The sequence below is a fragment of the Oncorhynchus nerka genome, linkage group LG18, assembly GCF_034236695.1.
Source record: "Oncorhynchus nerka isolate Pitt River linkage group LG18, Oner_Uvic_2.0, whole genome shotgun sequence".
Classification (NCBI taxonomy): Eukaryota; Metazoa; Chordata; class Actinopteri; order Salmoniformes; family Salmonidae; genus Oncorhynchus; species Oncorhynchus nerka.
The window spans coordinates 15,865,411-15,881,310 of record NC_088413.1 but is presented as its reverse complement, the minus strand read 5'-3'; the positions used below and the strand labels follow the sequence as shown (position 1 = coordinate 15,881,310).

Sequence of the window (15,900 nt, the reverse complement as noted above, 5' to 3'; positions counted from 1 at the left end):
TCATGCCCCAAGGTTACGGAGATTTTAAAACTGGGCAAAAATACCTGCACCCTACAATATAGTTTGTATAGCTAGATTCCCAACAGAACGCAGACTGTCATACATCGGTTTTGTTTTCATGGTAAAACCCTAGACCTCAAAGATGGGTTGCAGTTGAACCTGCACAGACATTCCTGATATCGTCTTGATTCTTCACAATTGAAACACACCATCCCAGGAAAACCTGACAGAGCATCCTGGAGACAGTCACTCAACCACACACACATTAAACATGATCATATGCACCAGTCAATTCATTTAGAGAATTTATCCCACCACAGAAAGGTGATTTAAATACTTCCCAACAATGATCACAGAAAACAAATGTTACACTGACAACACCTAAGAAAATGTATTTTAATATTTTCCAACACAACGACTACAAAAAGTTTGACCACAGAAATAATGACCACAAAAATATTTCCTTATTTCCCAACAACACCAATAAAACACACCAGAAAGAGAATTTAAATATATTTTAATAACAGACATCACAGTGAATGGTATAAATCCATAACAGACATTGGCATTTCTGTAGAAATGGTTGGCAATGCACACAGTCAGGGATGGAAATTGAGCTAGCCCGATGCTAGTACACTTCAGACTGGCTAGTAGAAAATGTAGCCAATTAGCCCAACAGCTAGTGAAATGTTATATTTTGTATTATTACATGGCACATCCCTGCACACCGCTATAGAGACTCAAGGTCTGCCATGGACGATGTTTTCCTCCTCTGTGACGTCATTATACTCAGCTGAAAGAGAAAAGACAGAAAAATGAGTGTGTTAGAAACAGTCAAAGCCAACAAAGTCCTCTCAGTGTCAGGGCTTCTTCAAAGACGTGTGTCCATGAAGACTATATGGGACAGGAGACACGCCGTTTCTGTGCAGTGTTCCAGTAATGCATCTCATCTCAATAAGATCCAGGGTCCTATTCATTAGACACCAAACTAAGTAACACTGACTAAAACAGGGAGGGACTACCTACACGTGTCCAATAACTCCCTTTGAGTTTCTGTTGCACAACGTTTTTGAACTGTTTTACTACAGCGTGCCCAATAAATATGACCCTGTGGTGATATCAGACAACTGAGCTGACATCATCAGTGTGCGCCTCTCCCTGGCCCCAGTGTAAGACCCCTAGTACCTGTTGTGATGCTGTAGTTGCCTTCTGTTCTGCCTGAGTCAAACGCCTCTGGAGACGACTGTTCTTCTCCTGATACTCTGCCATCTGCCTCTCGTACTAGACAACAACAGGACACATTTCAACCACAACATTAGAGACACTTCCCCTACTGGACCCAGCAACAATACACTGATATCACATTTCCTCATTATATGAATTATGATGCGGGTTGCTATTGGTTTCAAGGTGTGGAGTAGTGTGTTGAATTCACGGAAGTTGAACAATTGTCTGTGTTCCTTTAAAAAAAATCTTCTATAAAACGGTATGCGTGTATTAGAGTCACCTCTACTATGGTCTCGTGGTCAGTCACCAGCTGGATCTCCAGTTCCTGACAACGTTGCCTGTGTCGACTCAGATCACCCCTGAAACCAACAGACCGTGTCATAGTGGTCAGCGACCAATCTTCAAACACATACTTATATGAAAACATCCACTCATCAACTAGCAACTGTGTCAAACAGTGGGTCATTTGGTCCGTAGCCTGTCAATCTCTCCCTGCTACATTGTGTGTAGGAGGCTTGAAACGTTGTTTTTACTGTGATCTGCAAAGTGAGAAAGAGCCAGAACAGCTTCTCAGAAGTTCAAAGCAGAACGGAAAATGTGGGCGTCTTGAAACCAAATTGGTGAGTTTGTAGACTTGCCTGTATGGACACTGGGCTATTATGGTGGAGTGTCAGTAAGAAGGTCAGATCACAGTTTATTGGTCACATACACACAGGTGTACCCAGTACATTGAACTAACTTGAGGCTGGTGAGTTTGGTCTGGAAGGTCAGGGTGAGGGTCTTGGCCTCCTCCTTCCAGCGCTGGCTGGTCTTCTGCTGGGCAGAGAGGAGGCGGGTCAGGTCAGCACTGGAGCTCCTACTGCTTTCCTCCAGCTCCCTGACCCGGGCTTCCAGACCCTGCTCCTTTAGGGAATACTCCTGCTCCATCTGGGAAACCTGTGGAGAGGAGGAGGGTCAGGTCAGCACTGGAGCTCCTACTGCTTTCCTCCAGCTCCCTGACCCGGGCATCCAGACCCTGCTCCTTTAGGGAATACTCCTGCTTCACCTGGGAAACCTGTGGAGAGGAGGAGGGTCAGGTCAGCACTGGAGCTCCTACTGCTTTCCTCCAGCTCCCTGACCCGGGCATCCAGACCCTGCTCCTTTAGGGAATACTCCTGCTCCATCTGGGAAACCTGGGGAGAGGAGGGGAAGTGAGGGTGGGTGTGTCTCCGACTTGACCTGCCCACCTGTTTAACCTCATGTTGTTTTCACCCTCCTCTACCTGCTAGACCTGTCTCCCTCCTCCCTCTACCTGCTAGACCTGTCTCCCTCCTCATCTCCCACCTTCCTCTACCTGCTAGACCTGTCTCCCTCCTCATCTCCCACCTTCCTCTACCTGCTAGACCTGCCTCCCTCTTCATCTCCCACCTCCCTCTACCTGCTAGACCTGTCTCCCACCTTCCTCTACCTGCTAGACCTGTCTCCCTCCTCATCTCCCACCTTCCTCTACCTGCTAGACCTGTCTCCCTCATCTCCCACCTTCCTCTACCTGCTTCCCTCCTCTCCCACCTTCCTCTACCTGCTTCCCTCCTCATCTCCCACCTGCCTCATCTCTGTTTTCTACAGACTGGTCTTATGTGCTGTTACACCAGTCTCTGTGCGAGCAGCAAAGCCTTGCATAGTTGGTTTATATCCCTGTCCTTCCTCTACCATGATCCCCCCCGTTCATACTGCATCCAGTCTGCTCTTAAAGGTGCTTAACCAGGTAGTCTCACCTGCTGCTTAGCTCTCCTCTGGGTCATCATGCTAGCCTTGCGTAGCTCCTCCATCTCCCTGCGGAGCTGCATGTTCTCCTGCTGCAGCTGGAGCCGCTCCTCGCTGACCCCGCTGCAGTCCTCCCTGGCTGCAGACAGGGACCCCTGCAGCCGCCGCACCTCCTCCTGGCACCGGGACAACTCCTCACTGTAGCTGTGGGGGGAAAGGGGAGGGAGGGGGAGAGAAGGGAGGAAGAGAGAGGGGGCATTTAGATTAAAGTACTGTATACACTTGGGTCCAGACAGATGACAGGCAGACTAAAAAAAAAGCACACTTAACAGCTGAACACAGATCTCAGATCAGCAGCTCAGACTAAGCACACAAAAATATGTGTCTCACTCCATCTCCAGTTTCTTCATCTTGTTGTGTGTGCTCTGCAGGGTGATGTTCATGTCGTCCTTCAGTCTCTCAGCATTCAGAGACCTCTGGTGGAGGACCTCCATCTTCCTGTACTCTGGCTCTCCTCTACCCTCCTTATACACCTGGAGTACAGATGACATAGGAACAGGTTATAATGCATTAGAACACTTCATTCCCTATAAAGTTCCTTCACCACCTGTAGGAATGTAGGATCCAGTTTGGTAAAATAATAGTATGACTTCTTCCCCAATCACCTCACCTTCTCCACAACCCCCCATCACCTTCTCCAGTTCCTCCTCCACAACCCCCCCCTCACCTTCTCCAGTTCCTCCTCCACAACACCCCCCCTCACCTTCTCCAGTTCCTCCTCCACAACCCCCCTCACCTTCTCCAGTTCCTCCTCCACAACCCCCCTCACCTTCTCCAGTTCCTCCTCCACACCCCCCTCCTCCAGTTCCTCCTCCACAACCCCCTCACCTTCTCCAGTTCCTCCTCCACACCCCCCTCACCTTCTCCAGTTCCTCCTCCACACCCCCTCCTCCAGTTCCTCCTCCACAACCCCCTCACCTTCTCCAGTTCCTCCTCCACAACCCCCCTCACCTTCTCCAGTTCCTCCTCCACAACCCCCCTCACCTTCTCCAGTTCCTCCTCCACAACCCCCCTCACCTTCTCCAGTTCCTCCTCCACAACCCCCCTCACCTTCTCCAGTTCCTCCTCCACAACCCCCCTCACCTTCTCCAGTTCCTCCTCCACAACCCCCCATCACCTTCTACAGTTCCTCCTCCACAACCCCCCCCATCACCTTCTACAGTTCCTCCTCCACAACCCCCTCACCTTCTCCAGTTCCTCCTCCACAACCCCCCTCACCTTCTCCAGTTCCTCCTCCACAACCCCCATCACCTTCTACAGTTCCTCCTCCACAACCCCCCTCACCTTCTCCAGTTCCTCCTCCACAACCCCCCTCACCTTCTCCAGTTCCTCCTCCACAACCCCCCTCACCTTCTCCAGTTCCTCCTCCACAACCCCCCTCACCTTCTCCAGTTCCTCCTCCACAACCCCCCTCACCTTCTCCAGTTCCTCTCCACAACCCCCCCCTCACCTTCTCCAGTTCCTCTCCACAACCCCCCTCACCTTCTCCAGTTCCTCTCCACAACCCCCCTCACCTTCTCCAGTTCCTCCTCCACAACCCCCCCCTCACCTTCTCCAGTTCCTCCTCCACAACCCCCCCTCACCTTCTCCAGTTCCTCCTCCACAACCCCCCTCACCTTCTCCAGTTCCTCCTCCACAACCCCCCCCCTCACCTTTCTCCAGTTCCTCCTCCACAACCCCCCTCACCTTCTCCAGTTCCTCCTCCACAACCCCCCACCCCTCACCTTCTCCTGTTCCTCCACCACAACCCCCCACCCCTTCTCCAGGTCCTCCTCCACAACCCCCTCATCTTCTCCAGGTCCACCTCCACAACCCCCCACCTTCTCCAGGTCCTCCTCCACAACCCCCTCACCTTCTCCAGTTCCTCCTCCACAACCCCCTCACCTTCTCCAGGTCCTCCTCCACAACCCCCCTCACCTTCTCCAGTTCCTCCTCCACTGCCCTCATCTCTCTCATGGACCTCTCCATCTGAGACTCTTTATCTGCACACTCCAGTTGTAGAGCCGACAACTCCTCAGCCATCCGATGGATCTGTGAGTTGCACTGTTTACGTACGTTCTCTACCTGAAAGAAACACAATCCAGAACTAGTCAAGAACACCTGAAGTAGCAACAGATAGTATACATCCCACATATTCTACCTGCTCTGTCACTTTAGCCAGCAGCATCCTGCATACCACTGCTGGCTTGCTTCTGAAGCTAAGCAGCGTTGATCCTGGTCAGTCCCTGGATGGGAGACCAGATGCTGCTGGAAGTGGTGTTGGAGGGCCAGTAGGAGGCACTCTTTCCTCTGGTCTAAAAAATATCCCAATGCCCCAGGGCAGTGATTGGGGACACTACCCTGTGTAGGGTGCCGTCTTTCGGGTGGGACGTTAAACGGGTGTCCTGACTCTGAGGACATTAAAGAGCCCATGGCACTTATCGTAAGAGTAGGGGTGTTAACCCCGGTGTCCTGGCTAAATTCCTAATCTGGCCCTCAAACCATCATGGTCACCTAATACTCCCCAGTTTACGATTGGCTCATTCATCCCCCTCCTCTCCCCTGTAACTATTCCCCAGGTCGTTTTTGTAAATGAGAACGTGTTCTCAGTCAACTTACCTGGTAAAATCACGGAAAAATACAAATAAATAAACTTGACAAAACAATTATATTCTGTAAGTCAGGCTTTTCAGAGGGAAATGCAGAGAGCTGCACCCCAGGTTTCACCACAGTGAAATGCACACTGCAGCTTGTGAGTCTGTGCTATTTCAGTGTCCAGGCACGTCTACATTTAGACCCGTGTCTGACAGCCTGGTGAAGGCTAACATTAACAGGCTTGGGGCGTTAGATCTTAAATCAAGAGCCATTAATAGAATGGTAATCACAGTCCCTCCCTGGTAAACAGCCAGGCAGAGAAGTCAGGTCAGGGAGTTCCTCAAGGAAAAACTATATGCACACTGCTGAGCTGCAAACAGATCATTTCAGAATTGGTTAAAGTTAGGTTAGGGTTATGGTTAAAATTAGGTTAGGGTTAAAATTAGGTTAGGGTTTGGTTATGGTTAAAGTTAGGTTTGGTTCAAGTTAGGTTAGGGTTTGGTTAAAATTAGGTTAGGGTTTGGTTATGGTTAAAATTAAATTAGGGTTTGGTTATGGTTAAAATTAAATTAGGGTTTGGTTATGGTTAAAGTTAGGGCCAGTTTCGATTTAGATTAGTCGTTTTACAGGTCAGCAGTGTCCTTAGTCTTCCCTGTTCCTCTACTGAGAACACAGCATCAAGAGAGAACGTGGTCAGGAGGCAGCAGCTCCGTTCCTCTACTGAGAACACAGCATCAAGAGAGAACGTGGTCAGGAGGCAGCAGCTCCGTTCCTTTACTGAGAACACAGCATCAAGAGAGAACGTGGTCAGGAGGCAGCTCTGTTCCTCTACTGAGAACACAGCATCAAGAGAGAACGTGGTCAGGACTGAGAACACAGCATCTCAGGAGGCAGTTCCTCTACTGAGAACAGTTCCTCTACTGAGAACATCAGCATCAAGAGAGAACGTGGTCAGGAGGCAGCTCAGCTGAGAACACAGCATCAAGAGAGAACGTGGTCAGGAGGAGGCAGCTCTACTGAGAACACAGCATCAAGAGAGAACGTGGTCAGGAGGCAGCTCTGTTCCTCTACTGAGAACACAGCATCAAGAGAGAACGTGGTCAGGAGGAAGCAGCTCCGTTCCTCTACTGAGAACACAGCATCAAGAGAGAACGTGGTCAGGAGGAAGCAGCTCCGTTCCTCTACTGAGAACACAGCATCAAGAGAGAACGTGGTCAGGAGGAAGCAGCTCCGTTCCTCTACTGAGAACACAGCATCAAGAGAGAACGTGGTCAGGAGGAAGCAGCTCCGTTCCTCTACTGAGAACACAGCATCAAGAGAGAACGTGGTCAGGAGGAAGCAGCTCTGGTCCTCTACTGAGAACACAGCATCAAGAGAGAACGTGGTCAGGAGGAAGCAGCTCCGTTCCTGAGAACTAGCTGAGAACACAGCATCAAGAGAGAACGTGGTCAGGAGGAAGCAGCTCCGTTCCTCTACTGAGAACACAGCATCAAGAGAGAACGTGGTCAGGAGGAGGCAGGTTCCTCTACTGAGAACACAGCATCAAGAGAGAACGTGGTCAGGAGGAGGCAGCTCCGTTCCTCTACTACTGAGAACACAGCATCAAGAGAGAACGTGGTCAGGAGGAGAGAACACAGCATCAAGAGAGAACGTGGTCAGGAGGAGGCTGATCCTCTACTGAGAACACAGCATCAAGAGAGAACGTGGTCAGGAGGAGGCAGGATCCTCTACTGAGAACACAGCATCAAGAGAGAACGTGGTCAGGAGGAGGCAGCTCTGATCCTCTACTGAGAACACAGCATCAAGAGAGAACGTGGTCAGGAGGAGGCAGCTCTGATCCTCTACTGAGAACACAGCATCAAGAGAGAACGTGGTCAGGAGGCGGCAGCTCCGTTCCTCTACTGAGAACACAGCATCAAGAGAGAACGTGGTCAGGAGGCAGCAGCTCCGTTCCTCTACTGAGAACACAGCATCAAGAGAGAACGTGGTCAGGAGGCGGCAGCTCCGTTCCTCTACTGAGAACACAGCATCAAGAGAGAACGTGGTCAGGAGGGTGGTTCAGGCATGCCGGGACTAGGGTTACTGAGAACACAGCATCAAGAGAGAACGTGGTCAGGAGGAGGCAGCTCCGGACTGAGAACACAGCATCAAGAGAGATTACGTGGTCAGAGGAGGGTGGCTGATCCTCTACTAGAGAACACAGCATCAAGAAGCCATTACGTGGTCAGAGAGGGTGGTTCAGGATGAGAACACAGCATCAAGGGTTAGAGAGGGTGGTTCAGGGCAGCCGGAACAGGTTGAGGTAGGTACTGGTGATTCATTGGGATGAAACACTATGGTAAAATGCCGGGACTAGGGTTAGAGAGGGTGGTTCAGGATGCCGGGACTAGGGTTAGAGAGGGTGGCTCAGGATGCCGGGACTAGGGTTAGAGAGGGTGGTTCAGGATGCCGGGACTAGGGTTAGAGAGGGTGGCTCAGGATGCCGGGACTAGGGTTAGGGTACAGTTGGAGGGGAGGACTAGGGTTAGCATTTTGAAAAAGTAGTTGAGAGACACCTCTTTCCTGGTGCGTATGGCAGCATCCTGGATCAGTTGTCTGACGGCTTCATTCATCCTGTCCAGCTCCTCAGATTTCTGTTTCTCTCTCAACAGGGCCTGATAGGGAGATACATACCACCATCACAACCAGAGTTATACTAAATGACAGATAGTCCTTGACCAGACAGAGCTCCATACCCATCATCATCATCAGCGTTATGCTGAATGACAGACAGTCCCTGACCAGACAGAGATCCATACCATCACCAGAGTTATGTTAAATGACAGACAGTCCCTGACCGGACAGAGAGGAGTGAAGGGTGTGAAGGAAGGGGTAGAGGGGGTTTTCTGACCTGGTGAGACAGAGGTTAGATTGTGTCCAGGGAAGCAGACCGTAGCAGTAGAAGACTGTATGTACCTGGTCCTTCTGTAGAGAGGCCTCCTCAGCCAGCTGGATGGAGTCTCTGACCTTGGAGAAGGCCTCGTAGCGCTCCTCCTCCAGAGAGGCACAGCGGACCTGCAGCTCCCCCACCTGGCGGGTACACCTCGTTATACACCGCGCTATTTAGCTACATGACCTTGTAGACACTACGTTAAAATAGGGATGCCAAAAACTACAGTGTTCCCCACCTGCCTCTCCCACACCACCTGCTCCCTGCGTACACCCTCTGCCTCCTGACTGGCTGCCTTCAACCTGCAGGAGACAGATGGGGACAGAAAAAGTTTAGCAGAAGGAATTGAAGAGAGATGCACTCAGCCTCCTGTGGAAGAGTCCGGAAGAGGAACTGGAGTGAGGATTACAGGTGTTTCACCTGGCCTCTAGCTGACTGAGGGCTGACTGGAGATGGTGGAGTCTTCGATCTGAGGCCTCCTCTCTACCATGAGCCTCTGCTGCATCGTCCTCCTACACACACGATAAAGGGACTGAGGTTGAATTCTGCTATGGTAAACTACGGCAGAGAACTAGAAGCCCTATTGTTTCCTACCCGTCTCTGTATCTGGTCCTGGACGTTCTGCATCAGCTTGGTCATCTCCTCCACCTTGGCTGTGGCCATCCTCAGATCTGCTTTGGCCGATCTGCAGTAGGAGTGGAAAGAGAGAAACAAATGAACCCTGCTCTCTGCAGTAGCACTGCCTGAAGAGCTACATTCCTGAGAGCCATTTTGGATCTAAATGTAAGAGGTCATTTTGGCTCTGCAGTAATCTGTACTGGGGACAATTGGCGGCCATTTTGAAACTGTAGTAGAGTGTACCTGAGCTGGTTGCGTAGCTCCTCCATCTCCGTGCTCTGTTCTGTCAGCGTCTTCAGGAACTGCTGGTTGGTCTGAGTGTGGCACGAGAGACACGCGCGCCGGTGAGGCATGATGGCTTCAGTACACACACACACACACACACACACACACACACACTAAACTTCTCACAAACACCAAATGTCTCACACTACAATACAGAAGCACTACCTGGTAGACAGAAACAGAGAGAGGAAAGCCCTGGCCTCACTCCTCATTAATAATGTAGAAGATGGATACATTACTCTCCAGAAGCAGAAGGCCGGTGTGTGTGAGGTAAACCTGTACTGTCATGTTAGTTTACAGGCAAGTCTCTGACGTAACAGTGGATCCAGAAAAGCCAGTTAGCGGGCAAGTGAGTCAGGAAGTCAGAATGATAGTGTGTGTAACAAGCATGGGGCAAAGCTGGGAGAGCAAATGGATTAGGCTCCTTCCTGTCTGTAAGCATTAAGCCCGACTGACTGACTGACTGACTGACTGACTGACTGACTGGTCTAGTTAGTGTTGTGTGTTGTAGCCCTGTGTAAAACAGACTGACTGACTCACTGGTCTAGTTAGTGTTGTGTGTTGTAGCCATGTGTAAAACAGATTCATTATTTAACAATGATCCAATATTCTACATTCTATATCAGAAACACTATTATAACGTTACACACACACACATATATTTGACCTAGTGATTGGCTGCAACTTACAGATTCCAGTTTCTGATTGGTGACTTGTAGTTTCTGGATGTGCTGCTGGAATTGTATCAGTTGATCCTATGACGAAAAATAATAAAGGGGCGGGGTTAATGACAACTTCCCTCACATCACTTCCTCTTAGACGACGACGTTGAATTAATCTGAACTACGGACACAAAGTAAAACTCAAAGCTTGTACCAACTTGTAGCATTACAGAGGTTTAGAAGCAGCAACGATCAGCTCCACTCACTGATCTCAATGGGAGAGGGATGAAATCCATAACAACGCTGCCCTCTGGGGGGGCCAAACTGGGAGAAGGATCTACCTTGAGGCGCTGTTGCTCGGCAACATGGAGCTGTCCGTCAGAGGTGGTTATCTGGTAGAGCTGCTGTAAACGGTCCAGCTCCTGGGCTGAGGCCTGCCACAGCTCCATGGCCTGGTCTCGCTCCTACACACACACACAAACTTCAATATATGCACACTTCAATATATGCACACTTCAATATATGCACACTTCAATATATGCACACGACATTTTAGTCACTCAGCATATGGTCTCATCCAGAGAGCCTTACAGTAGGTTGTATTATAATGCAGGTAACACACACGCGCCATATCGTCACACACACACCATATCATCACACACACGCGCGCGCGCGCCACATTGTCACACACACGCGCGCCACATCGTCACACACACGCGCGCCACATCGTCACACACACGCGCGCCACATCGTCACACACACGCGCGCCACATCGTCACACACACGCGCGCCACATCGTCACACACACGTGGAGATTTAGACTAACCTGTACAGAGAGCTGTATCTGTTGGTGAAGGTTGCTGATGAGCCCCTCGTCCCCCAGTGTGTCCCCCTCCACCCCTGGTCCTGTACTGACTGGGAGGGTCTGCAGCTGCCTCTCTACGGACTCTCTCAGCTCGGCATGCAGCCTGGATGGGAGACGACAACACACACACAGCATTAACTTACCTCATTGGTGTAGAAAGGGACCGGCAGGCTGTGGTCAGAGTACTGAAGTGTAAACCGTACCGTTCATTCTCCTTGACCACCGTGTCCAGCTTCAGTCTGATGGCAGCCATCTGCATCTTGGAGTTCAAAGTGGGAGGTAAAGATTAACTGTCCATCACTTTGGAAATATATTGTTGTCAATCATAAAATATCTCCAATGTAAAACACAATCCTTACATTTTGTTGTAGTCAGACACCAAAAGATGAATGAACAAACAGAACAGGGATAATTTGGACAAATGTTCACCTGGTAGCTCTGCAGTTGTTCAGTCATGTCATCCATGTGACGGTCATACTCTGATAGGAGGGGAGCCATTATACTGGAACACATCCACAAACCACAACACTGGAATCACCTTCATTATACTGGAACACATCCACAAACCACAACACTGGAATCACCTTCATTATACTGGAACACAACCACAAACCACAACACTGGAATCACCTTCATTATACTGGAACACATCCACAAACCACAACACTGGAATCACCTTCATTATACTGGAACACATCCACAACACTGGAATCACCTTCATTATACTGGAACACAACCACAACACTGGAATCACCTTCATTATACTGGAACACATCCACAAACCACAACACTGGAATCACCTTCATTATACTGGAACACATCCACAAACCACAACACTGGAATCACCTTCATTATACTGGAACACATCCACAAACCACAACACTGGAATCACCTTCATTATACTGGAACACATCCACAAACCACAACACTGGAATCACCTTCATTATACTGGAACACATCCACAAACCACAACACTGGAATCACCTTCATTATACTGGAACACATCCACAAACCACAACACTGGAATCACCTTCATTATACTGGAACACATCCACAAACCACAACACTGGAATCACCTTCATCAGACTGGAACACATCCACAAACCACAACCCTGGAATCACCTTCATCAGACTGGAACACATCCACAAACCACAACCCTGGAATCACCTTCATTATACTGGAACACATCCACAACACTGGAATCACCTTCATCAGACTGGAACACATCCACAAACCACAACCCTGGACTCACCTTCATTATACTGGAACACATCCACAAACCACAACACTGGAATCACCTTCATCAGACTGGAACACATCCACAAACCACAACCCTGGAATCCCCTTCATTATACTGGAACACATCCACAAACCACAACACTGGAATCACCTTCATCAGACTGGAACACATCCACAAACCACAACACTGGAATCACCTTCATTATACTGGAACACATCCACAAACCACAACACTGGAATCACCTTCATTATACTGGAACACATCCACAAACCACAACACTGGAATCACCTTCATCAGACTAGAACACAAGCACAATACTGGAAATCACCTATATCAGACTGGAACACAACCACAATACTGGAAATCACCTTCATCAGACTAGAACACAAGCACAATACTGGAAATCACCTATATCAGACTGGAACACAACCACAATACTGGAAATCACCTTCATCAAACTGGAACACAAGCACAATACTGGAAATCACCTATATCAGACTGGAACACAACCACAATACTGGAAATCACCTATATCAGACTGGAAATCACCTATATCAGACTGGAATGACCTATTGCTAATTTGTCAAACACTTATCCAGAGCAGCTTAGTCAATGCATTCAACTAAGGTGGGTAAGAAAACCAAAAATCAGTCATTGTAAGTAAACTATTTATTTTACATTTAATTTAACACTACTGACCTGTATCATTTCTCAAATATAGACATTCGGACTCAAATAGTTCACGTCGTCTAGTGACCCACCAAATAAACAACGCTTCTAAAAACAGTTGTTGTAATTGTGAATTGGCACGTGGCCGAGGAAATTGCAACAGAAACAAACTTCGCTAACACTAGCCCTGCTGATGTAAAAAGTTAGACCAACTAAACTGTTTTTTTCCAGTCAAGAGTTAAACATCACCCTTATTAACTGTGATAAAGATGTAGATTGATAACAGAGAAAACATCTACGCTGTTACATTAGAGATTCAAAGGTCTCCTGGTCAGTACAGGTATCACTTGTCGTCTTAACAACAGGCATCACTTGTCGTCTTAGCAACAGGTATCACTTGTCGTCTTAGCAACAGGTATCACTTGTCGTCTTAGCAACAGGTATCACTTGTCTTAGCAACAGGTATCACTTGTCTTAGCAACAGGTATCACTTGTCTTAGCAACAGGTATCACTTGTCTTAGCAACAGGTATCACTTGTCTTAGCAACAGGTATCACTTGTCTTAGCAACAGGTATCACTTGTCTTAGCAACAGGTATCACTTGTCTTAGCAACAGGTATCACTTGTCTTAGCAACAGGTATCACTTGTCTTAGCAACAGGTATCACTTGTCTTAGCAACAGGTATCACTTGTCTTAGCAACAGGTATCACTTGTCTTAGCAACAGGTATCACTTGTCTTAGCAACATGTATCACTTGTCTTAGCAACAGGTATCACTTGTCTTAGCAACAGGTATCACTTGTCTTAGCAACAGGTATCACTTGTCTTAGCAACAGGTATCACTTGTCTTAGCAACAGGTATCACTTGTTGTTGGTGCTATGAGGTTTATCATATTTTAACTCTCCATCTTTGAATGTGCTGTAGATCTGAGCTTGACATATTTTGCGAGATGGATGTAGAAAGTCTCCAGATGGAATGGTGAGAGATGTCTTCCATGTCCAATGAAATTGGACTTTTCGTAGCCGCAACATATACAGTCAAGTGTTGCAACAGTAAAGCGCCGGTCATCAGCGTTGACATCTTTTTGTTGGTTCTCATCATTAGAAGAAGAGGGCAGTGAGAAGAAGAAAAAAGTGGACATTCATAACTTCCTTCACTGTTGTCGTGTCAATGTTGGTTTTGACCCTTGGTCTTTACTTCGGACTGGTGGTGAAACAGGTAGCCCACCCTCAGCAAAACACGACCTTTAACCTTTAAGAGCCTGGAACATGGGCTGTGTTCCGTATGACACCCTACTCCACTACTTCTGACTAGAACCCTATGGGCAGCGCACTGATGAAAAGAAGTGCACTATTTTGTGAATAGGGTGCCATTTAGGGGACACACATAGGCTTCGGTTGCTAAAGAGGGCCATGTCACTGTTGGGTGACAGCGGGGCTCGGGTTGTTCCTCTCTTACCTCTGGTCAGACAGCCAGGGGGCTGGGGTCTCTGTGTGTGTCTCCTCTTCACCCTGCAGAAACAGAGCATTTAGAAAGCTCTCAGGCCTGACTCCTAGTATTACTCATACTCAAAATATAATGGATTTTATCATCTAGGCCATATTCTGTGGTTTATATTTTTGGCAGTGTGCAGCAGTGGTGGAAAAAGTACTCAATTGTAAAAGTAAAGATGCCTTAATAGAAAAATGACTCCAGTAAAAGTGAGTCACCCGGTAAAATAATCCTTTAATTGACGGATAGCCAGGGTCACGCTGCAACACTCAGACATCATTTACAAACTAAGCATGTGTGTTGACTGAGTCCACCAGGTCAGAGGCATTAGGGATGACCAGGGATATTCTCTTGATGTGTGTGAGAATCGGACCCTTTTCCTGTGCAACTAAGCATTCAAAATGTAACGAGTACTTTTGGGTGTCAGGGAAAATGTATGGAGTAAAAAGTACATTATAGGCTACCAGCTAATGTTTGACCATTGCTAACGAACATTGGTTTATCTCTTTGGCACTGAGCAGTGTCGACTACAACTGATAAATAATAGACTGTTGCTATATCACAGCAAAACCCTTTCACACCTTACAGTACCTGTGGTGCTGATGTGGCTTCAGAGCGGTGCCTATCCTGATAGATACTCAAGGCAGAGTTCAGCCTTTGGACTGCAATGATAAATACAGTATGAAATCAGATGCTAGACAATAACAATGACATAAATATAATATGCAAAGCTTATGAAAAGGGTATGGCTGTGGCTAGCTGCAATGCAACCAAGAGAATGTTGACATTGTGCTGGACTCTTTCAAAAGTCTCCTGGTTGCATCACAGGTAGGCTATGGCTAGAATGGATATGACAACAAGACTAGTAGCTAGTATTCAGAGATTATCCAATTAACCTTGATCACGCAAAAACTCGACTTCAGTGGACATCTTGCATTGAATCTGCACAAGAAAAGACCGCACATATTACTTAAAAAGAGATCGATAGCTAGCTATAGCTACCTGCTAGTTACAACACAAGCTTGCTACAAACACAACACAGGCTTGTACAATCAACAGGTGGTTTTCAAAAGATTCGGGGAATAAGATAGTTGATTTGCTGGGCGAGCCCTTGTCATGACCCTGAAAAACAACAATGTTGTTTAATTAATGTTTACTGATAGCTGGCGGGTTACTAGGCGTAACTAGCTAAGCAAATGTTGAGTCAGCAGGCACTGACTGCTGTGTGATATCGTGTGAGCGACAAACATTTAAATGCGTAAAAACAGCTTTTCGCTTGCACATATCACGTAATCTGACCAAATAATGTTGGCTACAAGCTATACGATTAATTGTGCTATGTGCAATTCCATCTTTACACCAAAGCAAACAAATTAAACTAACCGTTAATGTCTCGATAATCCTTCCGCCGTCGATTTAAAGAAGGGCACGGCTGAAAAACCAATCACAAATAAGAAGTGCAACCACCTATTCTGCCCCCATAAATTAGAAACATACAAACAGTTCCACCTATTTCCTGGAACACAGTTTAAACC

At 47.8% G+C, this 15,900-nt stretch overlaps 1 protein-coding gene across 4 annotated transcripts; it reads right to left on the bottom strand.

Annotated features, from left to right (window-relative positions):
- Positions 1 to 500: 500 nt before the first annotated feature.
- Positions 501 to 15,871, bottom strand: sclt1 (sodium channel and clathrin linker 1). Of its 4 annotated transcripts, none has more exons than XM_065003560.1 (22): positions 15,749 to 15,871; positions 15,262 to 15,307; positions 14,957 to 15,027; positions 14,333 to 14,385; positions 11,393 to 11,465; positions 11,167 to 11,222; positions 10,925 to 11,066; positions 10,365 to 10,562; positions 10,126 to 10,191; positions 9,395 to 9,465; positions 9,128 to 9,218; positions 8,954 to 9,045; positions 8,772 to 8,835; positions 8,560 to 8,673; positions 8,160 to 8,258; positions 4,948 to 5,094; positions 3,361 to 3,503; positions 2,982 to 3,174; positions 1,967 to 2,163; positions 1,508 to 1,586; positions 1,186 to 1,281; positions 501 to 793 (listed from the first exon to the last, which is right to left on the bottom strand). In XM_065003560.1, the coding sequence occupies exons 2-22, from the start codon at positions 15,293 to 15,295 to the stop codon at positions 731 to 733; spliced, it is 2,142 nt and encodes a 713-aa protein (XP_064859632.1). In that variant the 5' UTR covers positions 15,296 to 15,307; positions 15,749 to 15,871; the 3' UTR covers positions 501 to 730. The 4 variants fall into 4 exon arrangements, with proteins under 4 accessions (XP_064859632.1, XP_064859633.1, XP_064859635.1 ...); XM_065003561.1 differs by having other exon boundaries at positions 10,440 to 10,562; XM_065003563.1 differs by lacking the exon at positions 1,508 to 1,586.
- Positions 15,872 to 15,900: the final 29 nt, after the last annotated feature.